Raw genomic sequence first — 26,477 nt, forward strand, 5'->3', positions numbered from 1 at the left:
AGATCTAGTGTCTAGATCTACTTCTATAAAGAAGATACTTTGCCTGTGCTACATATGTATATCGCAAGCAACCAGACCTGAAGAACAACTTCTGAACTCTTTCCAAAAAATAGGAGTTAATTCAAGAGTGGAGTCAAATCTATGCCTCTATTTTTTTAGTACCAGTACTACTCTCTGTAAACTGTGCATTGTTTGAAAATGACGCATGTAAAAACGGTGATTTAGGCACTGAAAAGAACAGTGAAAGGATGGGTGGCAAGCTTGATGTATTTGGTGCTGTGTTTTTGTATCGCTAATGTTTAATCATGAATAACACAAGTGCCGTTGCTTGAGATTATCAGGGGATTTGCATAACCTGTTCATGGTAATAACATTCTGCACCATAAATCAATGACGAAAAACACAGTCGAGGGAAAGGGAAATTTGTATGAGGCGTGTGAAATTCAGTAGCATGGTACAATGTGTGTCTTTTGGTTTAAAGCCGCAGCTGATGTAGTTTGAACTGCAGACTGCCTGGCACAGGCATGCCTGGGGTATTGCCTCTGTTTCTGTTTATTGGATAAATCTAAGACTCTAAGCATTGTATAGTAGAACACCTCAGCATTTGTCATGTATATCCTTTATATGCCTACCTGAAAGAAAACCTCTGGGTGAGGGAATTTTTATGTGTGAAAATGTTTGACTACTTTGTGCTTTAATTGGGCATCTTAAACAACTTTTAAAAAGTCTCCTATTAAACTCGGCTATTAGGCATTAATTAAATTACTAATTTGCTTATTTTGACAATATTCCAGTATTTCCAATTACAGTGGCTTGATTTAAAATGCACAACAGATCAAAACAGCAGCGACAGCTTGTAATTAGCGCTGCTAGTTAGACCTGTTCTTGAAATTTGGCGTTGTAAGCAGAGCTCTCTTTTACATGCAAATCCCTGACATTCTCCGCATTTAGCATTCACGCCATTTTATTGTATTTGTGTGTGTGTGTGTGTGTGTGTGTGGCTCATTACCTCCTTGCATTTTAACTGCGCTCTGGTTCCGCTGAAAGGTTAGTTCAGTGCCCCGCGCTGATTATTTCACCTCTGCTTGGAAATGTGGTCAATCACTAAGGAATGCGTCATTAAAATTAAAATAAGTACGCAAGGAAGTAGAGCCTAATAATAATAATAATAATAATAACGTTTCCTTAATTACAAAAAAGCATCTAAATACTACAGATGGAATAAAAAAGGAAACCTGTTCATTAGCCACGCAAATCATTAAATCTAGGTTTAAAAGTTATTTGTTTTTTTTTTTTTTTTTTTTAAATGTTTATTATGAAGCTTTACTTAGATCCTACTTTAAACTTTGTGGCGACGGCATTCAAGTTCAGATTTCAACATGAAGGTCAGACAGGGTACGTGTGGGTCCGATGGCAGCGCTTTTTTGCGTCAGTGGCCGCATACATCGGGTACACTAGCCACTACAGGAACCGAGCAGGGGCGAAAAATGGGCTGTAAATCTTGAAACAGCCTCGCCTAAAACATTGTTTATATGAACGTGACTCTAGAAAAAAAAAAAAAAAAAAAAAAAGCAAATATATTTAACGTGCGTATCTTTGAAATAAAAGCAAGTGCACAACGCCTTTATTCTAGAATAGTTCAGTGCATACATACGGTTTAGAATACGCGTTTGTGTTGCGCTTTTTTTTAACGCTCTCTTGCATTGTTAATATTTATTATTTATAATGCAGGCCATCATACATACATGGGACCGAGGGGGCTTGGGATGATAATAAAGGAAGAAAAAAAAAACAGCAGACTTCCTGCCTTCCTGTATGTAAAAAGCGCGTTGGTCACATTAAAAACCCCTTTAATAATAAATCAGTAATCTGCTTAAACTCCCCATCAGCCAGCCCTATGTTCCACCAGCAGTGAAGGGGTTGTCAAGGCAACCGGTGAGTGGATGCTAGTGGAGGCAGGCTCCTAATGGAAGTGCAATGCGCGAATGTCTGACGAGACGCAGGAACGACAAGGTAGCTGCATGCTTTTCATAGACAGCAATACGAATGGCATTCGAATAAAAACTCGAAATAAATGTTTTGCGTAAATCCTGCAACCATTAACCTTGAGTTTTAAGTTACAGTTGATATTTACCCCGTGGCCGTGCTTGGAGGTGAATTTAATCTAGGTCATTATTTATTTTCGTGGAAATCTTTGTAGGCTTACATGTTGTATTTCCATAGACCTTTAATTGAAATAGGCTACTTTATTAATGTATACGTTTACAATACATATGTGGTGTACCTGCCTTTGGTGAAGGAGAGCATTGTACTTTTAATTGGTGTCTCTCTAGTTTTAAAGCATGACATTTGCATAAGTATTTACCGTCGTTTTAAAATCAGCATCTACATATTCTGGCGAAATAATTTCATATCTGTCTATCTATCTATCTATCTATCTATCTATCTATCTAGTCTAGATATCTATATATCTATATATTATATAGATATATATATATATATATCTATATATTATCTACGTATATATATATATATATATATATATATATATCGGAAAAGTTCACACGCTGTTTAACAATTTACTTATAATTTTCTATATATGTCTTATTTTGCATTTAAAACCTGCCTTGTATGGGCTGTGTAATTCTTAGGCTATGAACTGGGACATAACCTTGTTTCACGGACAATTAGAATACGCGTTGAATTGCACAGCTCAAGCCTATGCCAGCAGCAACATATATTGCAATGTCACGTTTTCACAGTACCCCTTGTATATTGAGAATGGATTGGGCCAGTTCTGAGGGAGGCAACGACAGACAGAAGTGCACATTGCCGCTATCAAAATAGGGCAGCCCCGATCCTGCTGGTGTAGTCAGCCCTGATAGCTGCCGGGTGAAACACGCATATTGCCCTGTTGTAACGGAATGGAACGAAGGGTTTGGCGTGCGTGAAAACGCAAAAACAAACGCCGTGCCGTGGGATTTAAAAAGAAAAGGGATTAGGTGTTTTGCTGGATTTTTAAAACGAAGAATATAATTATTGCGTTTTTCAGAGGGCAGTCTGCTGAAAGGTAAAATACAATCATAACAATGTCATAAGATAATAATTGTGAATGGTAATTATGCCTGACATAATAATATGTTTGTAATTATTTATTTTATTTCAAGGGTAGGATCTGCTTCTGCTTGTATCCCCGCGGTTGTGGGATTTGATACAACGTTTTAAGTGAATGCGTGTGTGCGGGCATGGGAATAACGTGTTTGTTTTGTTGTTGGCAGTGGTCAGTATCGACTTAATTGTTTTTTTTTTGTTTTGTTTTGTTTTTTGTTTTGTATTTTTATAAATCCATAGTTCATTCGGTTTTATTTTGCTACACCTTAATTGAAAAATGTTGGTAAAGAAATGAGACGCTCCCTCCCTATGCCTTTTTGTGACAAGTAAACAGGGAATTTGTGATGCACCGTGAGGACAGACTGACAAGGCAGTGGAAATAACTCATTAGCACAAGGCTGTGGGGAATCACGTTCCATAGGTCTTAAACGGCAGGGTTTTTCCACTGTTAAAAGCTAGATTTTTATTGTTAGATTCTAAATAACTTACTTGACTTTTTTTTCTGGCTGTTTGTTTGAAGTTTGTTAGAACCCCAGTTGGATTTTATAAACAAGGGTCGTTTTATTTTTTTTACAGTGAAAGTTAACCGATGCACATAACACACTGCTGATATCGCCACGCCTTTCTCAAGTTTTCCATTTTTGGCCAACTTCCATTAGCTGGAGACTTATTAAGATCAGTTCATATCACAATATATACATATATATATATATATATATATATATATATATATATATATATATATATATATATAATATATACACACACACACACACACACACACACACACACCAATACCAACTTATCCCTTAAAACAGACTTTTAAAACCCCCCCAAAAGTCTTTAAATACCTTCGGCCCTGTGCTTCGTATATATCCTTCCCTCTCCCAATGATGTCTAGCCTTAAGCAGTATCCCCAAGGTGTGGCCCCTGCAATATCCAGGCAAACTGAATAGGGTTATATTTATTTTCCAAAGTACGATTCCCAAAACACCTATAATATACTATAGTGTCATGTAGATCCCACATTTACTTTTGTAATAGGAAAGTGTGAAAAAAACAGTGTAAATTTAAACGTTTGGGGAGCTGAATTTAGGACAGGCTTGCGATCCCCAGCAATGTTATAGTTGCTAATGTTATAATTGTATTCTATCTGCTTTTTGCACATACTGTATGCAATTGAAAACCTCTTGCTGTCTTTTGGGATGTGATTGGACTCTTAGAGTCCAGGCGCATTCTCAGATGTCATCAGTTTTTACCTTGTAAGCCCATGTTATTCACATGCATTAAAAAAAAACGCTTACTCTTTTGGGTTGCTTCCCAGAGTTGCAGGTTACATGTATAACCTCCTGCTGTTGCAGGTAGCCGATAGTGCATACCTATTGAGTTCACAGAGCGACTGGGTGAAGAGAAAACAGGTAGTGTGGCAGCTGTTGAGCCTGCAGCTGAAACAAGAGCATATAAACAAACCGGAAATCCAACAAGGCCTGCTTTCTGATGATGGTGTGTACAGAAAGGTTAACTAGGGAAGAATGTAGACTGTGAGTAGGATCCTGAGTAGACTACTGAAAAGAAGACCGATACTAGATCTTCTTTATGTTGTATTTAAAGGCTAACATGATTATAAACTTTCCAGGTGCATATTAAAACTGAACTGGTAGGTTTTGGAGCAGTGTGAGTAACTCATCCTTGTACTTACATATCTAGTTAGCATCAGGAAGAGGCCCTCAGTACTGCTGAGTGTTCCTTAGCTTCCACCTACACTAATCACACAGTTCATCAGCAAGCCCTTGCTCCCCTGAAAAATTGAACATTTGTGGGATTGAATGCATTAACTTTTGACTTTTATATTAGATCATCAAAATGCATTAAACTGTACTTGGTTTCTATATAATGCACACGTCACTGTGTGCTTGTAGACTTTATTTATGTTCAGTATAAGAAGCTTTTTCTTGGGGATCCACAAGCGGCTCACCTATAGTGGCACAACTGTATGGTGTTAGAGGAGTGCAGGTTCCCGTTAGGGATTCCACAGGGAGTGCCGAATTGGCTCTGCCACTCCTGTGCCTACTGGTCAACCACCCAGCGAGCTCACCTGAGGTCTGGCCTTTGTCCTCCAGGGGCTGGTAGCTTGCCCACATCGTCTGGGATGCTTCTGGGTTAGTCTTCAGTTGTTCTGAGCTGTAAGGTAAGGCCTTTCAGCACAAGGTGTGGTGTAGTTCCATGGAAGCAGCCACTGCGATTCCAGTAAAAGTTTTTTTTTTTTTTTTAATTGCTAATGCAGTTCTACCAAAGCAAAGAGATTCTCTCAGTCTAGAGCTTTTAAAAGAAGTCTCTGGCACTGAGTTTCACTTATTCCAGTTCAGCGGTTTAAGTAGTATCTCACATAAATGGACAGATTTGTGAACTGACTTTTTATTAAATAACTTTAAATGCAAAAAACAAGATAAAATTGGCGAGGTAGAAAAAAAAACATATTTGAAGAGCTTGCTTTAATTTTTTTAATGTGCATGAAATTATAAAATAGCATGGAGATGTTACACTTCATACAAGAGAGACTGTTTCAAGTTATGACACATCGCTCAGCAGGAAAATAATGCCCTGAATTTGGCTGTTTAATTTTACTTTCTTTCACCTAAATTACGCTTGTTGTATAAACAGAATATTCCATGACAATTCATGGAGTTCTGTGGTTATTCTACTCCTTGGGATTGCTGTAAACATCCATTCTCGTGCATGGAATAACATCACTACTCCAAAATATGGTCTATTTTCAGTGTATGCTGTGCAAAAAGTCTGCTCAAAATCTGCATGACTATTTGTTTTTATTGTCAGAGTTGAATACTATAACAATAGGTTTTCTTTTAACGTCTGTGTGCTCTGTCAATGCAACCTGCTGTGATAATTAAACAGGTTCACCCCCCCCCCCCTCCCCTCCCATCTAGAATGTTCCATTAAGACATTTTCAACACTTATTTCTGGACTTGAAAGATAGCGTACAATGTTGGCACAGAGTCAGATTGAAATATACCAAATTGCTTGTCTCAGACTAATTTAATTAAGTGCTGCCTCGTTGCAAAAACTTTCTTTCTTTCTTTCTTTCTTTCTTTCTTTCTTTCTTTCTTTCTTTCTTTCTTTCTTTCTTTCTTTCTTTCTTTCTTATCAGGCATGTCTTAGTTCGTAGTAACACCTGGTTTTGGTTAATAGTCCTCTTTTGATTACAGGTACTTTGTAATTTTTGTGGAGTCTTTTTAACTGGAGTCTACTTGTTACTGAAACCTTCTCTTTAACTAGATTGTTACGATAACTTACTCTAATTTTGTCTAAATGTAATGTATAAAATTACAAAAATGCAAATGTATTTGGTACTGAGTGGGTTAAACTTCAATTCAAACTGACTTCAGTCCCTGTTTTAGTTCTAAAATAATGAACAAGCCCAACTGTGTTTGAAGACTGCATTAAATACTTTCACTGTGTAGTTTGTGTAAATAGGACCCATACAGGGACTGTAGGTAGTTAAACAAAGAACAAGATTTAAATAAATCACGTCATCAGTACAACTAGGCATCAGAGTAACTCGCAAAGTAAGTCTTCTTTCCAGTTACTTCCTTGTCTGGAAGATTACTGGTCGATTTTAAGGATCTTTTTAATTAAAAGTGCACGCATGTTATGCAGCAGAGTAGGTGATGGTGATAAAGAACATGTGTTTTAGGTAAAGAACATGCATCTTGGTTTACAGCGTTATAAAATATGAAAAAAAAAAATGTTTATAATAACCATTTGATTATTTAACTATAGGGCTGTAGGATATATTAAACTATATGAGCATAATTTAGATATTTTATTTAACATCATATAATGAAAGAAACTACAAAGTGATATTGCAAAAGTCTGCCAGAAGTCATAATAGATTTTGGAATGTCACATTTTTCAGTTTGTCTGGTTTTATGGAAAACTACAAAGCGGGATGTAATTCAATATGCATCATTGTTCAGAGGTTTCATTGAACTTTATGAAGCAAAATGAGTCAGTTCTGTAACACTTTATATTAAGGTGCTACTTATTAATATATGCTTAATAACTATGTTATAGAGTGTTAATAAAGCAGATGGGTTATAACCATGCAATAGCCATAGACAGAACTAATTTTATAAAGACGGAAGTTTCTACCCACCTGTTCTACTTTGGGATGTTTAACCATGCAATAGCCATAAATGGAATTACATTTTTATAAAGAGGACTGTTTTTAGCCACTAATTGTACTTTGGGATGTTTAAACATAATTCCATCTATGGCTATTGCATAGTTATAAACCATATATAATGCTTTATTAATACTTTATAACATAGTTATTAAGCATATGTTATATATTTATACCATTTATAAAACATTAATAAACAGCACCATAATATAAAGTGTTACCATTAATTCTACATGATCATGCAAAACGTTTGGCTATAGCTGTATATTCAATGTGAGTCTAATAAGCTCCTTCTTGAATGTCTGAAAAGAGCAAACTGTTCTTGCTTCCGTGTCGCTTCAATATGTGCTAGAGGTCAGGTCAGATTCTGCCCTCTGACCTCTGCAATACCCCACTTCCAGTGTGGTCACCTATTGATAGCTCTTTACCACTTAAAGACTAGCCAGCATTCCTACAATAGGGTGGGGCATGTATTCAAACCATTTACCCCAGCCTTTAATTAACACCTATAAAACTAGACCATTGGATTTAACTACAACACATAAATACGCAGCATAATCTAGGGCGTTGTGTTTAAAATATCCTTACATTCAAGTATAAAATACTTAGAAAGAAGCTAAATATCTCCAACACATAGAAAGGGTCATGGGTTATGTTGCATGTGCCAATGTGAAAATGTTTTTCGAGACCTCGTGCTTTAAATGCCTTTTTAAGATTCAATAAAGTCCCAAATGGGAAGAACTAATGTGCATGCTTTTTTTTTTAATTGATTTTTTAAGCCCAGAGGCAGTATAATGGAATAATGTTGTCTGCAATGTGCCTGGGATCGTTGTGAAAGCAGTGGCTTGTGTGACGGTGCTGTAGGGAAGGAGATTTTTTTTAGGCTGTTTCTTTTTTAAACAGAAGAATATTGCAGAGTTATAAACATATTCTTGAAATGGTTTGTTACCTTTGTCACTATTTGCAGTAGTATTGAGTCTGAAAAGTCCCCAAAGGGAGATTGTAAAACTGGCAAGAAACCCATACTGTATTGATTTAGTGTGTACAGTACTGTACATGGTTTAGCATATTTAAAAACATTGACATACGAGAAATTAACCAGTCACTGTTCTGTCAGGTTTCAGTACATCTTATCCTGTGTACAGATGTCATTATGTTCTGACAGCAAAATTGCAAAAAATCTAAACAGCAGTTCTTGATTAATAGTAGGTTTCTGTGTTGGGTGCTCTTATTATAAGATACATTATTTTATAATAAGTTTTAGTTTGCAGTCCACTCACCCAAGCAGCACAAGATGACATCTCTGTTACAATAAGAGACGCCCTTAGTTTGACGATAAACCTGCAGATATAAACGGTGAAATCTGATTCCATTGCTGTCAAGTCGTAATTATTTATTTCAGCCTGTTAAAATTGATCAGGTTAAAGTTCAGAGTTTATAATGCATAATCCTTTGTAGTGTTTATAGCAGTTGTGTTTGCTGAACATTAGTAACCCTGTCCAGGCACGCTTTCACGCTCAGATTTTAAAGACCTAACTCTAATCAAAAGCCCTGACCCTGGCCTTAACCCTAACCTTACTTACCCGGTAATGCAATCCATTCAACTAACAGTGCACCTGCCTTCTTTGGACCTGAATCTGTAGCGAAACAGAAAAGTGTTCTGTATATAGTGGAAACGTGACATTTCCTCTGTGATTCCCCCAGTTGGGGGTGGCGATCAGCAGCAAAGCGTATTTTCCTGATCGGCTCATAGAGTCATCACTTTTAAGACGGTGCCTCATGCAAGAAATATCAGTGATTTGTGCAGTCTTGGAGAAGGAAGCACCTGCCAACCAATCACCTACACTGAGGTTCACTGATAAAGGCCCAATCCACAACTTCTGTCTACTTGAGCGTTTTTTTAAGGGCAGTCACCTCCAGGACATTAAGCCCAATGTTTGTTATGCAGGTAAAACTCTGGTTACACAAATCTCAGCTCCTGTAAGTCATTTGACCTCATCATGTTACTGGCTGAAGTCACACCAGTAGGAAACAGCTGGACAGTTAATGATAGGAAGGAAGGCGTTGAGAGGGTGGCGGCAATTTCAAGGATGTGCAACACTACCCTAAAGCATGCCTTGCAAACAGAGATTTCTTTAACCTAGTGTAGTACCAGATATCAGGTCTCAAAATGGTAACAAATATGTTTCTTTAAATGCACTTGGAACCTGCTCCGAGAATGACAGTGCATGACAGGGGAGGAATATGGAATTATTTTGCTAGTTACAAGCACTTTAAGAGAAGGTGACAGCAATGAGACACGACACTGCAAGATGCTTTTCATGCGCGCTGCAGCTGATCATTGAAACAGTGTGTGTTCTCAGTACATATCTTGATTACTCAGAGATCATGCCGCGAATAACAGTGAACAACAGGGTTATTGACACGGGCATTGCTTGTCCTTATCTGAAAGTGCAGCCTTCCTACATGGCTCTCTGCTTCTGAGCTTCCTGGGGAGAAGACAGCCTGCCAAGGTGATGTATTTGCAAAAGGAAGGAGGGGACCAATGAGACATGCGTTGCTATGGCAAAGGCAGCTGCTGGCTGTGGGCGTTGGCCTGCCTTGTTTTCCTCAGATAAGGCTTTTCTGTTAGGGTGGGGGAGTGAGCGAGGCTGACTGTTCAAATGTAGGATTTTGTCTTAATTTGAAAAGGTCGCCTCCATGGAAACCAATGTGTGTTGTACAATAAACCTCACATTTTCCACTAGCTAATTCCATTTGCCTTTTTTTTTTTTTTTTTTTTTTCACTGGATTAAGAAGTGGTTGTTACACTCTGAGGCTGGCACACTGACAGAAATGTTATCTTGTTAGTCTGGCTGGCAACAGTGCTGGAGCTTTCGTTTTTTGGTTTGTGAGTTTTTGAAAGGGTTTCAGCTGACTTCAGCCTGGCAGGGTGCAGGACAGGTTCAAATAAACACCTCTGCCCTGAGCCCCACCTCTCCCCTGGTAATCAGATCTGAGACTCTTGAACAAAAAAGACAGAACTCAGCCAACGTACAACAGGGCAGGAACTTTAAATGTACTCCTTAACCCCTCTAAGAACTCAGTATGACACTCCCAATATTTTATATTTCCTCTGGGCTAAGACACATCTGGGATTGCGAGCACAACGTCTGGGTCTGTGAATAATCAGGTGGGACTGATTTAAAGGAGTAATTCCAATCCATTTCTCTTACCTCTTGATAGCAGCAACATGACTGTAGCTACACTGTACTAACCGTTATTTAATACACATTTGCAACAAAATGTAATTATCAGCTAAAAACTGTTAATAAAAAAGAATGGGGTTCCAGCTGCATAATCACAGAATTATATGCTGTGTATATCCACTAAATATTAGAAAATATTAACAAGTGCATTTTGAAGTGTATGGGTTATGCTATTTATTTAGCAGGTGCCTTTATCATTTTTAATTAGGGATAAACACTATATAACATGATAGATTTTAAATATCTTACATCAGCTTTAGACCCCCTGTCCAGATATGTATCACTTTAACGAACAGCACTGTCTGTATTCCTAAGTGGCAAATAGTGGGTGTATCATGTGAGGCAATAGCACTGTGCCAATGGACAACATGGGAGGCTTTAATACTTGCAGAGAGAAGATCATTTTCAAGAGAGGTAGTCATAAAACCTAATTTTATAAACAGATTTGTTTAAACTGCAGTGCCCCACAAATCAATTTTACACTTCCAATAGAATTCCTTGTTGTATGTTTACTGCTTTCTTAGTATTTCCGTTGCAAAACGTGAGCATGGAATTGTAAACGCTTCCCCTTTAAACTGAGCAGCTCAGCTGCAGATAGGCTTATAATACCAACGTAATGAAGACCGAACATGGCATTTTAGTCCCCTGCAGCTCCCGTGTAATTGCTTTGGCTTGCCAAGTACTAATGCAGTGTTATTTATCTCTTCAGAAGTTAAAAAGCACCAAGATACTTCAAGTCTTTCTGTAATAATATTTTTACATGTGTTACAATCTCTTGTAATTATTTCGCTTTATTGAATATGTATTATGGATCGCCATGGCTTTTATTTTGAAAGCCGTAATTAAACAATTATTGATTGATTAGTTGCCCGGAGATTGGAGTCTCACGTCGCTACCCGTTATCATTGGCTCTCTTTGCGAGTCACTGAAGCTCTTCTCATTGTATTTTCTGCATTGATTTTTTGTGGATTATTACCTGTCCGATAATCAATTAAGAAATTGGTTGCTTATTGTGCTGTTATTATCAGGTGGATGCCGAAAGGGAACAAAGGTACTGTAAACCTGTGTTGAATGGCCTTTATTTATTTAAAACCTTTGTTGATACATTTTTCCAGTTGTATTGTTAAGCACGCTGACCAAGATACAGTACACTGATGGAAATTAATTTTTACTGATTATAATCTGGGATTGGGCTGCCTTATTAAATGTAGGGCATGCCAGCTGTAATTCAAGAGTGGGTTAATATTGTGCGTTGGTTTAGGTGGTAATAAATTATCGGCTTCTTGGACATAAGCTCAGAAACTGTCTCTCTGAGCTTAAATTGCATCTCGTTTTCACTTGACTCGGGGTAAAGTGTGTCTGCTTGTTTGAAGGAGAAGTCAGCAAAACTCTGACAACTGACGTGGAGAAACATCGGGCACAAAAAAAAAAAAAAAACTCCCACTGCCAAAGAATCTTTATTCTTTGCAGCTACGGGAAAAACACAAAAGCCAGCTTAACACAGGCGCTGATAAATCCTGCCTGGTTGTTTGGAAGCGGTTTTAAAAAGACAGCGGGCTCGGAGAGCATTCACGAGGCACAGAGTGCCTCCGCAGGCATGGTGGTCTGTGATTTATCTCAAAGAGAAATAACATTGCACAAAAACAGGTCCTTTGCTTGGAGGGATTGTGTTTTTAAATCACCCCCTGTTTCAAGTTGTTATTCGCAATCTGCAAATACAACAACATTTTTATACCTCGGCTGAACATGTGTAGAAGGCAACTGGAGTGAAAACTCCACACTTAACGGATAAAGGGACCTCTGTGGTCTTGACAAGCTAGCGTGTTTTATAGACTTACTCAACTCATCCTATTAAAATGTATGCTTTATCTATTAAAAGTATTCTTTTATCTCCTATATAGACCAGCATGGCTTTTGAAATCTGGGAATGAAAAGTACAGTCACATCACCCCCTCCCCTCCACTAAAACTAACTACATTCTTTGTACCTGTAACTAGTTAATTAACTTGTTTTTCTAAGTAATAAGTAACTTGCTACAATTTTCTTACTATAACTTAAATAACGTAATGGATTACTTTTTAAACAACCTTTCCCAAGTGTAGTTTTAGCTGGAGGGACTTTGAACCCTGATTGGCCTCTATCAATCAATCAATCAATCAATCTTTATTTTATATAGCGCCTTTCATAGTGGACCACCATCACAAAGCGCTTTACAAGATGCAGTAAATACAAGAACATCCATAATACTTTAAATACAGAGAAATGCATAATACATGATATACAGTAAAAAAACAATGCATAATACAGTAAATACAGTGGAAAGTGCAGAATACATGATAGCAGCATAATACATGAAATAGTGCATTAAATACAGTGGAAAGAGCAGAATACGTGATAGCAGCATAATACATGAAATAGTGCATTAAATACAGTGGAAAGTGCAGAATACATAGTCATGCATCATTTGTTCAGTAAATTATTTTCTAATTCAAAAACCTTTTGTAAAAGTTTACTAACATCATTGCAAATTATAAATCAAAGCATTACAGCGCAGAGAGAACTAGGGTAAAGCACAGTCAAGTAAGGCTAAAGCACAGTACACTTCTCAAACACGTTAAATCTTTACACTGGAAAGGTGTGGAGGGGGATCACAAATTCTGAATCTGATGAGGGGGAATGAAAGCCTGCAGGTAAGTACAGCTGTTACGAGGTAGATCTGTGCTTGTTAACCCAAAGCAGTGTTTGTTTGTGTGGTTGCTTCGTGCTCCCTGCGGAACACAGTCAAACCCACTGAGTCAGCCCTTGAATTGAGACACACACGAAGGCAGAACAGACACAGGCAGGAGATCTGAATGTTCTGCTTCATTATTTACACACTCCAGCCACCAGGCTCCAAATCACACTCGGAAATCTCAATCCCACAGTGACTGGCTGATGTTTGATCTTCTGAAAAATTTTCTGACAAAGAAAGAAAAATCCTTCATTCTACAATACGCGGTTCCTGAATTCTGTGATTTTTCTGAAGCCTTTTGTGTGAGTGTGTTTTTTTAAATTCCGCTTTAATAAAGGATTACATTTATTTGCACAGACGTCACTGCAGATGGCATTGTTCAAGCAGGAAAGATGCTAAACCATTGTCACTTTGCACTTTGTAATCAAATATATATGTGTGTGTGTGTGTGTGTGTGTGTGTGTGTGTGTGTGTGTGTGTGTGTGTGTGTGTGTGTGTGTGATGTAAATGTTGACAGAAGAAAAATGATCTGTTGCTGCAGTACTTCGGTTTCTCACTTGAGAAGAGTAAGCTGAAACTCATCGCCATACTTTTTTCTGCACATTGATTATAGCTTGGGTATAAATAGAGTGTTTCTCAAGGACGTATGTTATACAATACTACCTTCATGTCAGGTGTTGAATTCAGTCATGCTTCATGATGGATAACGCCTGCACAACACAGATTGTCTTCTCTTTCTGAAAGTGACGCTGCGTTTCCGGCTATATATCAGTATTTGTATGAGATACAAGTGTCAGACACAAGGATTGCAATGTAATTATGGCAGGATTGATCATTATAGGCACAAAGGCATTATTATTATTATTATTATTATTATTATTATTATTATTATTATTATTATTATTTTAAATAAAAACCACAGTAAGGAAAATGTTATCCAAGGGTAGATGCTTAACAGACTAGCTAATCCGAGCTCTGATAATCTGAATTGATCTATAATCTGAACCATGCAATCACAACATGCTGGTAGCTCTCCCGAAGGATTTATATTAATAATCTATTACAGCAGGTCTGGAGGAACACCTGGTTTAAAATGAAGTGCATTCTCCTATCCCTGTCAATCTGCCTGCAGAGTCGGATGCTTCAAATTGGTCAGTGAGTTGTGACTGGGTTTAACATGTAACCCTACTGATAGTACCCCGAGGAGATTGCCAACACTGTGGGTAATGTGATTTGCAATCCAAACTGCCCGTCCGTTCCGGAAATGAAAACCTGATTTCCAGTTCGAGGGATCACTGGTTGTCATGGCAACGGCAGTAACGCGGGCCGCAGCCAATTGCCGTCAGACGCATTGGGATGAGAGCAGTCTGTCGTCACAAATTCTGATTGCATTTCATTGTTCTAATGGGAGGCTGTGTTTGCTAACCTCACAACAGCTGCGTGGTGTATATCGGAATGCATTTTACAACACACAAACACATGCCTGTCCTGGTTTACAGCACTGTTATCAGTTTGACTGACAGCATAATAATACATTATATGGCCTTTTTCAGTCAAAACAACCTGGACATAATAATGGAAACACCTGCCATTTGTAATTAAGGCATACTTATCCGTTTCTGTAAATAGGCAATTGGTTGAATACAAATGGCATCCCTGATGTAATATATAACAGCTGCATCTCCCTGTTGCAAATAAGTTTTTATTACAATAGCATGACTGTAGATTTGCTTGACTTTCATTAAAGGCACTGCCGTGATTCCTAAAATGACTTATTTGAAAGATAGTTGATTGATTATTATGTTTTTATTTATCATAATTTAATTACTGTAGAACAGTTGCTTGTGTAAGTTAAAGGAATGGTTTGTACCCTCTGAATTGGTAACTGTGTATCCCATGTTATGTGTTCTTTATCAGCGTTTATCACTGCAATCATTGGTAGTTGGCATGTTTAATAAAGTCGCCAGCACATTTGATCTTTGGGACTGTGTGATAAACAGCACTTTCATCTTGAATGAATTGTGACTTAACCCCAAGTGAATTTGACTCTTTTTTTACACTTTGGCTGATACCTGATGCATAGTTACTGAAGCAGTAAATGCAATGTCTAACTTTAGAGGGGGCTGTTTGGTCCAGTGGTTAAAGAAACAGGCTTGTAACCAGGAGGTCCCCGGTTCAAATCCCTGCTCAGCCACTGATTCCTTGAGTGACCCTGAGCAAGTCACTTAACCAGTTTGTGCTCAGTCTTTCAGGTGAGATGTTGTTGTAAGTGACTCTGCAGCTGATGCATAGTTCACACACCCTATAACATTATTATTGATGACACATGACTTTGCACCCCTCAGACTGTATTATGTGTGTTTAATGGTCTGCGTGGACCCCAGCTCACCCCCATTCTCCACGATGTTACAAATGCGTACATTTGGCACCTTTATCCATGGCAATTTACAGGTGTTACAAGGCAGTAAAAGGTTGCAATGCGAGCGTAATATTTAAATAGAGTGTTGTTTACAGTAAGTGCAAATAATGCTACTAAAATACAATATGGACTTGGATGCAACAAGTTAAGAGTACAGCAAGTTAAGAGTACAGCAAGTTATATCTACAATGACATAGTAGCGTATTAGCTGAGGATCTAGTGATGTGGTGCTCAGGTCAGGCAAGCCCAGTAGAGAATAGGAGCAGCAGACCAAGAGATCTGCAAGTGCAGTCTAAAAATATCCTATTCCATTTTAGAATCAAGTCACTTCGTTGTCCAAAGAACTGCACATCCAGTGAGGATTCAAGAGACTGAGCTTTACTGAAATGATCTACCTTGAACTACCAGGTGTGTACAATGTGGAATCCATTATCCAGCGATCTGCAGTAGCAATGCGGTACACGGGGCACAAATCCTGTTGCACACCAGTTTGAGCCCGTCCAGATTGGACTGTCATTTTAATTAGGTCCAACATATACAGCTGTGGCCAAAAGTTTTGCATCACCCTATAGAACTAATTTTCCTTCATAAAGCCAAAATAAACCTGCTGGATAATGTTACGTTAACATATTAAATGACATACCACTTTGTAGTTTTTGAAAACATTTCCAGTTTTGTGTAATATTTCAGTGTGTTTTAAGGGTAAACAAGGAAGAAAACTAGGTTCGTTTGAAGCAGCTGTTAAACCCATTCTCTTTTTCACTTGTCTTATAGAATAACTGGTACGAGGCATTACGCGTACAGAAAATTGCTAGAACTGAAGTCATGCAAAAGGTAAGCTAGCACAGAGCGATGTTACAGCAGTTACCCACATTCGTCGGCTGGATGTAAAAGTTCACAGTGTTTGTTTTCCCATGCAGCAGCAGCAGCAGTGCCACACCTCCCCAGGGAGTGTGTGCTCCTCCCGGGGGCCCAGTGTGCCGGGCTCCCCCGCAGCAACCATCGTGGTGAGAGCAACCTTCTTCATTCACCCCTCCAGGGAGCTTCGTTTCCATCACACACAGCATCACACACACACACTGCTTACAGCCACGGGGCGTAGCAGAGTGAGCCATCAGAGTGCTTCACTTCAGTTCGGATTCTCTGGAACACTTTGCGTTTTCAACAGTCCTCATTTCGTTGACATGTAGATAAGATCAGAATGCTATTTGGAAAAATATTAAGTAAAATAATCCTACAGGGGAGAGATTTTGCAGGACATATATAATATCTGTTCATCATGTTGTCATTTTCCATCTTTAAGTGGCAAGTTTACACAATTAAAATCAACAATTGGCTGGTTTGACTTGTGGGTTCACTTTATCAACCTACATCTACATTCAAGTCTGCATTTCAATTGGAATCATCTATATTGTGTGTTCGGTATGTATATGCAAAGTAACTGCTCTTTGTTTTATTTTCCAGGCGAGAATGGATAACCAAGTTTTGGGGTACAAGGACTTGGCCGCCATCCCCAAAGACAAAGCGATATTAGACATCGAGCGCCCCGATTTAATGATCTACGAACCCCATTTTAATTACTCAGACCAACCCAGAAGTAGAGAGGTTGGGCTTTTCCCTTAAATTGTATTGTTGCATTGTTTTAATTACCAGCATTTACTTATCTATGATCTGTTATGATGGTGCTGCGATCAATGCCGGGATATTTGGGATATAATGGAAATTACCTTTTTGTTATAAAATACTCAATGTGTGGTATTTGCTTAGCGGTCTGGTCTTTGCTACTTTGGAAGCAGCCTTTTGTTCGTGCATAAGCAAAAATGAATACTTCTTCACTTCAACCACAAGTAGTGCATAGCACTGTTTGATTGAAAACACAGACCAGGAAACCTGTCATTCTTTTTCAAATGTTTGAGCCTTTTCAGATTTTCCTGTAAATCCTTCATTGTAAGTCCCTTTAAAAAAAATAAAATAGGTGTATGGTATATCTCATGAACCCACTCTAAAAGCTGGAACTGCTCAATCCACTGTGCAGTAGGAGTTTAAATTACATTTGCAGTATTTGTAAACTGCATGAAGTGTGGCTGAATAACATACCCCAGGTTTGCTGCAGTATTATGCTATTGTAAGTAACTAGGGCTATTATTAGAAACAAAGGCACAGTGTATTCTTTACTTTTAAATGCGCAAACTGTTGGCTTTGTCTATTAACATAAATATGCCCCCTACTGTCAGGTATAGTTCAGGTTAATAATGGCTTGCTGTGCGTTCTGCATGTTTGGAGCAAATGCACTGTGCTGTTTTATTAATAAGTACGAGTCCTTCAACTTTTGCACACAGATTTCGTTTTATAATTAAACACTACTGAAAAAGGTTGTGTGTAAAATAATCTTTCTTTCCCTTCTAGCGATCCATGTCTCCACGATCGATATCACCCCCACTTTCCCCAGAGGTAAGAAAAACAAGAGCAGGAGTGGGTGAGACTAATGAAACTTACGAAACCGCTAACATTTCATCAAGCTCCTCTTTCACTAACTTACTAAGCCGTTTAAATCTTTAGAGAACTACAGCAGTCCTTGGATGACAATTGCTGTAGTCCCAGTTCTTTAGTTTATTATATGATTCATATCAAGATATCATATCAAGATTCATACAGCCTCATAAATCATCACCATGGTTGATTGTTGCAGAAACTTTGAAGTTTACCAGTTTTTCCACATCCCTTTACTTTGTAATACTTGAACAGAGACACTTTCTGCCCTTGCCATTGCATACTATAGTAATAGTTAATGTGATGAATGGCTGTACCTGTATCCTTTTCTACCCCTCATAGCGATTATAAACAAGTAAACGAGAAGATGACCTCTTTCTAGTTTTCAATGCTGATGTTTGCAGTCGTTCTCGGAGTGGTGCGTATTGCTCTCTGCGGGTGTTCTTGAATCTACGCTTCCAAAGAATCTTTCTCTTCCTAGAATTTCACCTGCAAGGAGCGGGGAGAGTGGGGAGACCAGAGATCTCCAGGAAGCGTCTCCGTGGCTTCTGCAGCTCACAGCCGTCGCAGCTCCAGCGCAGCAGGCATGCAGCACTTTCACAGACCAGGTAGAGCATTCTCAGAGCTGCAACCCCCCCCCGAAACGAGCCCCACCTGCAGCTGTGTAGCTGTCTGTTGCTTCACTACTGGGTTCTCCCACCTCGCCTGGACCAGGGAGGAATGCACAACCCCTTCTATGAGTTGCCTTTGATGGAAAGCACCTGAAATACAATTTGATTAAATTATTCAATACTATTTGTGTCACTTCTTTCGAAATTAGTGCACTTAAACTGGACTGACCCTACTTCCTTTTTTTCTTCTCAGATAACGGTGCAAATATCTACAAGAAACCCCCGATCTACAAAAAAGGAGGTACAGTGTATTGCAATTAAAACTTGGTACTGGTTTAAAATGTCAGCTATCTTAATGGATGTATTTTTTTTCATTGGAGGGTTAGATTCAGTTTGTATCAGTCAAGAAATATTAAAATCTACATATAACTAAAGTATACTTATTTCTCTTGTATACAAACATATGATGGTTTTTGAAGAAAAAATAAGCACTTGATATATATTTTTAATTCACTTACAATTTCTGATTGCTATCAGTACATGTTAAATGTCCTGTCTTAGATGGAAAGTGTGTGTGCATCATTTTAGAATGAATTTGCAAAACAGTATTAAAAACTAGCCATATTTCCATAAATGAACTGTGAAATAAATCTGCTTTTGTTTGGTTTGTGTGGTTTTTGTGTGGCTGTGCTTTCAGAACCCTCCACGGCAATCCCTCTCAGTAAACACATAGACGATCTCATCATTGAATCATCCAAGTTCCCGGCCGCCCAGCCTCCTGACCCCAACAAGCCTTCCAAGATTGAGACCGACTACTGGCCCTGCCCTCCCTCCCTCGCAGCTGTGGGTAAGAAGAGCTAGATTCAGTCATCTACTCCTTCTGGAAAGAGAATCGATATGAAAAAATACAAACGCCTGCATAAAATCGTTACCTAAAGCTGAAGGAACACAAAGCCACCTTTTCATGAACAGTGGCTTGAAACCTCGTTCCAGGAGGCTGGGAGACCTATTTTGAGGCTTTGCTGTATTAAACCTCAAGTCTCCCCTGGTGTGCCATGTGGTGGCCTGAAACTTAGTCTCCTGAAACTAGCTTTAGAATTCTGATCGACAAAAGATGAATCCCTGCAATATATTTTGCCTTATAACTCCATATTAAAGGACTTGCTTTAAATGAATAGGAATCCCAATGCATTTCCAGGGTTTGCTGAGAGATTGAATACTGTAGCTCGGACGTGTCTTTTAAGCTGTTAGTAAAATCTGAAGTGGAAGATTCTTAGGGGGTGATATGTATGCTGCTGGCATATCTTGTTAACCATCACAATGTGGGTAATGTGCTTCGGAATGAGTCCCTTTCTTTCTGCAGAGACAGAGTGGAGGAAACGGGCGGCTACTAAAAAAACAGGTGAGGAAGAGGAGGAGGAGTATGATGATGGAGATCTGTCAGAGGAAGTACAGCGACTTCAGAGACAAGAGCTGAACAAGGTACACACAGAGCTGATAGGCAGTGGCGCTGGAAGAGGGCTTATAGTGGGGGTGCTGAAAGCCATTGAGCAAAACTGAGACTCCCGGGTGGAAGCCATGCATTCAGTTGCTCTGATGTTAAAACATGTTAATACAACGAAGCAGCATCAACACCTATTTTTCTATTTAAGTGAGACTAGAATTGCTGCAACCACCATTCTTAGTACAGCATGCTTACCAGAAAACCCCTAGAGCAAGCAAATCGAAAGCAGAGTATGCTGTTCTAAGCCACTTTAATTCTGCAATATGGAAATGTTTACTTGTAAAAACAGGTTGAACTGGAGTATTTTATTTACAATAGTCGTTGTAGACAAGGACAGTCAGAAGCACCAAAGGCTGACCTGTGCTCCGGGGTCATGGTGAAAATGTATTCATGAGGGAACGAGCATCTGTCACATCCAGAATGTCACTTAGTTCGTGTGCTGGTAGTATTGCTCCACAAAGCGGCACCCCCAGTAATTGCAACTACTAACCAACTCTGGCGGGATTGAAACTGCGTTTTATAAACTATCCCGCCTCTGTTAGTCTATTATCGTTTGGGACTGCAAGGCAATGTAAAAAGGTGCAGTGCATGCACGCACAGGATGCGCAAGATTCACAAGAATAGCAGGGTTTATCATTACTCCAGCAGGCGCACAGCACCCCCTGTGCTTCCAGCCAGGGGGTGCAGCCGCTCCTCTAGTTCCCATGCCCTGTTGCTAGGACAACCAGCTGGTGCTGCAGCCTGGAGTAATTCAACAGTGTTCCTTTGCTGGTGGCACATGTAAAAGTTTGACATGATAGATTTGCATTGTGCAGTTAGTTAGTTTCACCCGACTGGCGAGGCACATCCCTGGAGACACATTTAAAAAAAAAAAAAAAAAACTCTTTCAGATCCAATCCAACCTGGGGAAATTGATCCTGAAGGAAGAAATTGAAAAATCGATACCCATTCGGCGGAAAACTCGCTCCCTGCCCGACAGGACCCAGATGCATAGTGAGTGTTTCATGAAGTTTCTGTGGACTCCAGCACAATGTTCTTGTGTCTTTGTGAGTGTGCTGTTTGGACAGTCATTGGTCTGAAAACTGGAAAACAGATTGGATAAAATAGTCCATAATCTTCTGTACCTTTCCTGAGACAATGTCAACCAGACTCTAAAAGGAATAACCTTGGGTTTTTATTAAGTTATGACAAGTTTCAATATATATAGATACAATACAATGAATAATTATTTTAAAATGTCAGTATGTAACAATATAAATAATCCACCCTGGTTAGTTGTAATTATCAGAGTTTTAATAATTTAGTACTGTATTGCCATTATTTGCTATTGCGTTTTTGTATTGTGTTTATGATCATTTAGCACCACCTGCTGGAACATTTGTGTAGTACAAGATTTTTAATAATACAGCAAAAAGTTTAGCATCACCTAGAATTTTAGGATTGAGACATAATTTTAAAAAAGTTTAGCATCACCTAGAATTTTAGGATTGAGACATAATTTTAAAAACAAAACTTATATAAACATTATTTTGATCTTTTATTTAACATGTAATCAAAGAAACTACACAATGATATTGCAAAAGTCTACCGGAAGACACAATAGTAGTACAGTAGTATTTCATGTTAGAGTTCAAAATGTCCCATTTTTCAATTTTTGTCAATTCATGTCTTTTATATGCAGTTCCCTCTTCAAGCACCTTCAAATCAGCCTCTCTCCCAGTCTGCAGCCAGAACAGCCTCACCAGGGTATGACAGTTAAAGACTTTGACTATTGCATTGCATTATTAACAGGTAGCTAGGGGGTGCACCCAGAGTACTAGAAGAGAACAGGCTTGTGAGTGGGGAAATCCATTAGAGGCGTTAAGTCATGATACCCATGTGTTAAATGCTGCCAATGTTCTATTGTTTGCTGGTGGAGTAGCAAGGAGATTCATATCATGTGTTTCTACTAGTAATACTGACGACAATGTAAGACATGCACTTACCTCTTGAATGACTTAATGTTTGAACAGGATGGTTTGCAGTTCGCACTCAGCCCGTGTCTTTCCATTTAATTCAATGGGCAGAGATGCCAATTCATTCAATTCCCATGCATTGGAATGTATAGAGTGGCATGTATTGGTCACTGGTTGATGATCTGTATGTCTGTACCTGTATCTGACACTGTCTGCCACCCCCCCCCCCCAGCTCCAGTCTGCAGAGTTTTCATCGCCAGAAAGTAATAACGGGGCACAAGGTATGGTAGCTGTTTGTTGATTCCTTGCTGTGGGTTACTGTCTGTACTGTTGTTTCTCAAGAGACCGTCTTCTCATGAGTAAGGCTGTTTTTTTTTTACAGCTAGCTCGGAGTTCATGAATTTGCCATGTAATCAGTAGTTCCCTGTGAAAGTTCCCATTTCTGAAAGAATAGTGTAAATATTTGTTTTTAAATAAATACAGCAGACGTTTGCCTTATTAAGGCACTACCTGTTACACTGCATTTAGGAACCTGGCAGCCGGTTTAGTTTGCTTCCGGTAAACGATTGAACACCCTCTTGCAGCTGCAACATTTCTTTAAAATGTCTTCGATCAAAAAGACACCAGCTGCATCAAAGATGGGAAATATTTCTGCTAAAGACCACTCCGTCCAGCAGAAGAAGAGGACATTTCACATGTCTGTTGTTATTTTTACATTTATTTTAGTTGAAAATAGAATAAAAGGTGGACAAGCAATTAAATATTTAGGAATATTTGTTGTATAATAACGCTAGAGAAAATGATCCATTTTGAATGTGAGATCACTATTTTTTCTGCTTTAATAAATATGTTTAATTGTGAAATATCTTGGAATACCTATTTTATAAAAAAAAAAAACATGAAATGCTTTGAATTAAGGCTGTTTTTCACAGTGAAAACAATACAGCCCAAGTTATGAGTTGTTTGCATATCGAACTATAGGAGACAGACCACCATATTTTCAAAGTTCATTTACTCCACTCTATGATTTAGGAGAAATTTCAACATTAATGTTATACACCTTTAATTATACAGTTCAGTTTTGTAAAATAAACAGGTGACTTTCTTATTTTGTAAAACAGAAGATAATTAAACATAATATAGCTATTTATTTTCATATCTACTTTGAGCGTCATCCATTTAAAATCACAATTTTATATGCCAAAATACGTAAACTATAACTCTTTTATAATCTGTAACATAAAAATTGCTGTTGTTCACAAATTTGATGGAAAAGGCATAATTATTTCCTTTTTTTCTTTTTTTGCGTTTATTTTTACAGGTCTTCAGGTAAGCCTGTCTTTGTTTTATTTATGTATTTTTTTAACAACATGCTTTTAAATAATGAAGGTAAGAAATTTTCACTCCAAACAGTAATACATTTATACTGTACAAGCCTAACAGTCTGCATGGGCACCTATAGCTGTGACCAAACGTTTTGCAAACGTTTTGCATCACCTAGAATTTTACCTAGAATGTCATGTCTCAATTTTAGGATTGAAAATCCTAACTCTGTACTGTGTATATATATGATATAATATATATATATCTATATATATATATATTATAGATATTATAATATAGTATATATTCGATAAAAGTATAAAGTTTTATTTTTCAAAAGTGAATTAGTTTTTCATTAAGTATATGGAAAACTACAAAGCGGGATGTAATTCAATATGTTAACGTAACATTATTCAGCAGGTTTCATTCGACTTTATGAAGCAACATTAGTTAATTATATAGGGGGATGCTAAACTTTTGGCCAGAGCTGTACAACAGAACTGCTATGCGTTTTCATTTACAATAACCCAATGCATAACCCTGCCTCGTTATTAAAACGGGCCACTGAACATTGTGATTAACACATAAACAAGTTTTCTTAATTACCTGTTCGGCACTGCAATGTGAATCTAGTTGATGTGGCTTTCTGTTTAATGTTGTGTGTCTCTGTAGAATGGTGATGCACAAAGGGGAAGGATGGACAGAGGAAACTCACTGCCAAGTATGCTTGAACAGAAGGTACTGTCACTAAACCCAGAGCCTGAAATTTATTGACGATCTGAAGAAATTAAGATGGCATTCCAGTTTTGTCAATGCTGTCTTTTGTCAAATTGGCTGTAGCTAATGAAACACTTTCATAAACACGTACCTGTTCTGCGCATTCATGGTCCCCGATGTGCGGTTTTGAAAAGTAAAATACGTTATAGCAATCCTGGATTTTCAGATGTCAGTGAGCTACTGGCCTCTGGAGGACAAAGGCCAGCCCTACAGGTGTCTGCTCCGAGCTCACTAGGCGCCTGGCCAGCAGGGTCCGCTGTAGCGCGATGAGGAGAAACAGTCTCTGCTGGTTTTGCTTACCTAACCCACGGGCGCCAGAGCCAATGTGATGCTCCCTTCAGAGTCCCCAGCGAAGACTGGCGACTCTGCACAGCCAGGACGCGAACCTGCGCTGTGTGACTCAACCTGCCCAACTCACCTGTGCTTTTACCAGGTGAGCCACTCGGGGACCCTAAACAAGGATATTTTGACATGCCAGGTAGGATTAATGGAATTATTTCATTAGCTAGAAACACTAAGGTCCCCCAGAGTTTCCTGAGATTGAAGTATCTTGTCCAGAAATCTCCCAGCTTTGCATGGGCATTGTCACTATTTGATGTGTTTCATTTTATTTTCACAAAACCACGAACACACTTGACATACAGCTGACACCATCAGTACATGTTGCCTTAAATCTTTTCAGTAAGTGGACAGTATTAATATGCATACCTGAGCACTCCTTTAAATAAATCACAAACTGTTTCTTTTTAATTAGGACGTATCCAATAATTGCACTGATAGCTTCGGTTATTCTTGATAGAATTCAAATTGGCCTTGTTATCATTAAATCTTGAAGCAATAAAGAAATGTTCTGTAACTTTGCCAGATGTGTAACTGCTTGTTATTTCTGCTCTTTTTCCAGATCTATCCTTATGAAATGTTAATTGTAACCCACAGAGGACGTAGAAAACTCCCCCTGGGAGTCGACAGAACAAGACTCGAGGTAGGAGACCTGGATACAGGGGAACTCTCACGGAACACCTTACACTTGATGAATGTTTCAGTGTCTTACTTGGAGATAAAACCGTCCGAAAGAAATCAGAGCTGACAGATTGGCTCTTGACTAAGTGTTAAGAGCTGTAGTTTGTGTTTTTATAATAATAATCTTTATATGGCACCTTTCATAGTGGACCACCATCACAAAGCACTTTACAAGATACAAGGCTAGGGTGTGTGAACTGTGCATCAGCTGCAGAGTCACTTACAGCAATGTGTCACCCTGAAGACAGAGCACAAGGAGGTTACGTGACTTGCTCAGGGTCACACAGTGAGTCAGTGGCTGAGCTGGGATTTGAACCTGGGACCTCCTGATTAGAAGCCCATTCCTTTAACCACTGGACCACATAGGCTTGAAGTCCTTTATGCAGAAAATAATGGACTTGGAGTGCACAGTTAATAACCGGCATTCTCACTGCCACTCGGACCTTGAGCGAAGTCATTGGACCTTACAGCACCCTGTTGTATATTTTTGATCATTTCTGGGTCTATTATAACATGTGTTGTGGTTTTCGTTTTTTCTTTTATGTAGAGGCATCTGTCACCGGAGGACTTTGAGCACTTGTTTGGAATGGACATCAAAGAATTTGACAGGCTGTCACTCTGGAAACGGAACGACTTGAAGAAAAAAGTGTCACTTTTTTAATCGAGAAAAAAACAAAACAAAACAATATCTTCACAAAACAGGACAGGAAATCCTTGGCTGGCCTGTTACTATGCTATATCATATCATGTGATTGAATGAGTCCTGACAATGAAATATTTATGTAGAAAAAGGAATGAAAGCACCCATAGACACAGACCTGCTCAGGGTCACAGCCACTCTATATCTTAAATCTCTAACTGCAGCTATGAGTATGAATGTACCAATAAAGGCCGTTTCCTGCTCCTGACAGAGTTTGCTTAATGTTTGTTCCATTTCACCATCACAGGTGTAGCATTTCAGGCTGGGCGAGCTTGCCCTGATTAACCCCACTTGCCCTTTTAAATTACAATATATGCAATTGGAAGAGATATTTCGTATTTTTGTAACATGGCACACTATTTATAAGACCTTCACAAGGCTACACTG

At 38.6% G+C, this 26,477-nt stretch overlaps 1 protein-coding gene across 4 annotated transcripts; it reads left to right on the top strand.

The window, feature by feature from the left end:
* Nucleotides 1-1,992: 1,992 nt before the first annotated feature.
* LOC121302465 (dematin-like) lies at nt 1,993-26,298 on the top strand. 4 transcript variants are annotated; one of them, XM_041232458.1, is made up of 17 exons: nt 1,993-2,013; nt 16,028-16,118; nt 16,485-16,544; nt 16,628-16,717; nt 17,175-17,315; nt 18,117-18,161; nt 18,682-18,808; nt 19,065-19,112; nt 19,509-19,658; nt 20,175-20,293; nt 21,206-21,308; nt 21,997-22,061; nt 22,503-22,551; nt 23,592-23,599; nt 24,266-24,331; nt 25,272-25,352; nt 25,938-26,298. In XM_041232458.1, exons 3-17 carry the CDS (start codon nt 16,536-16,538, stop codon nt 26,049-26,051), a joined length of 1,215 nt encoding a protein of 404 aa, XP_041088392.1. In that variant the 5' UTR covers nt 1,993-2,013; nt 16,028-16,118; nt 16,485-16,535; the 3' UTR covers nt 26,052-26,298. The 4 variants fall into 4 exon arrangements, with proteins under 4 accessions (XP_041088392.1, XP_041088391.1, XP_041088393.1 ...); XM_041232457.1 differs by lacking the exon at nt 1,993-2,013 and adding an exon at nt 2,859-3,070; XM_041232459.1 differs by lacking the exon at nt 1,993-2,013 and adding an exon at nt 2,859-3,070 and having other exon boundaries at nt 16,631-16,717.
* The last annotated feature ends 179 nt before the right edge of the window (nt 26,299-26,477 follow it).

This window comes from Polyodon spathula, chromosome 29, assembly GCF_017654505.1.
Source record: "Polyodon spathula isolate WHYD16114869_AA chromosome 29, ASM1765450v1, whole genome shotgun sequence".
NCBI classification, from domain to species: domain Eukaryota; kingdom Metazoa; phylum Chordata; class Actinopteri; order Acipenseriformes; family Polyodontidae; genus Polyodon; species Polyodon spathula.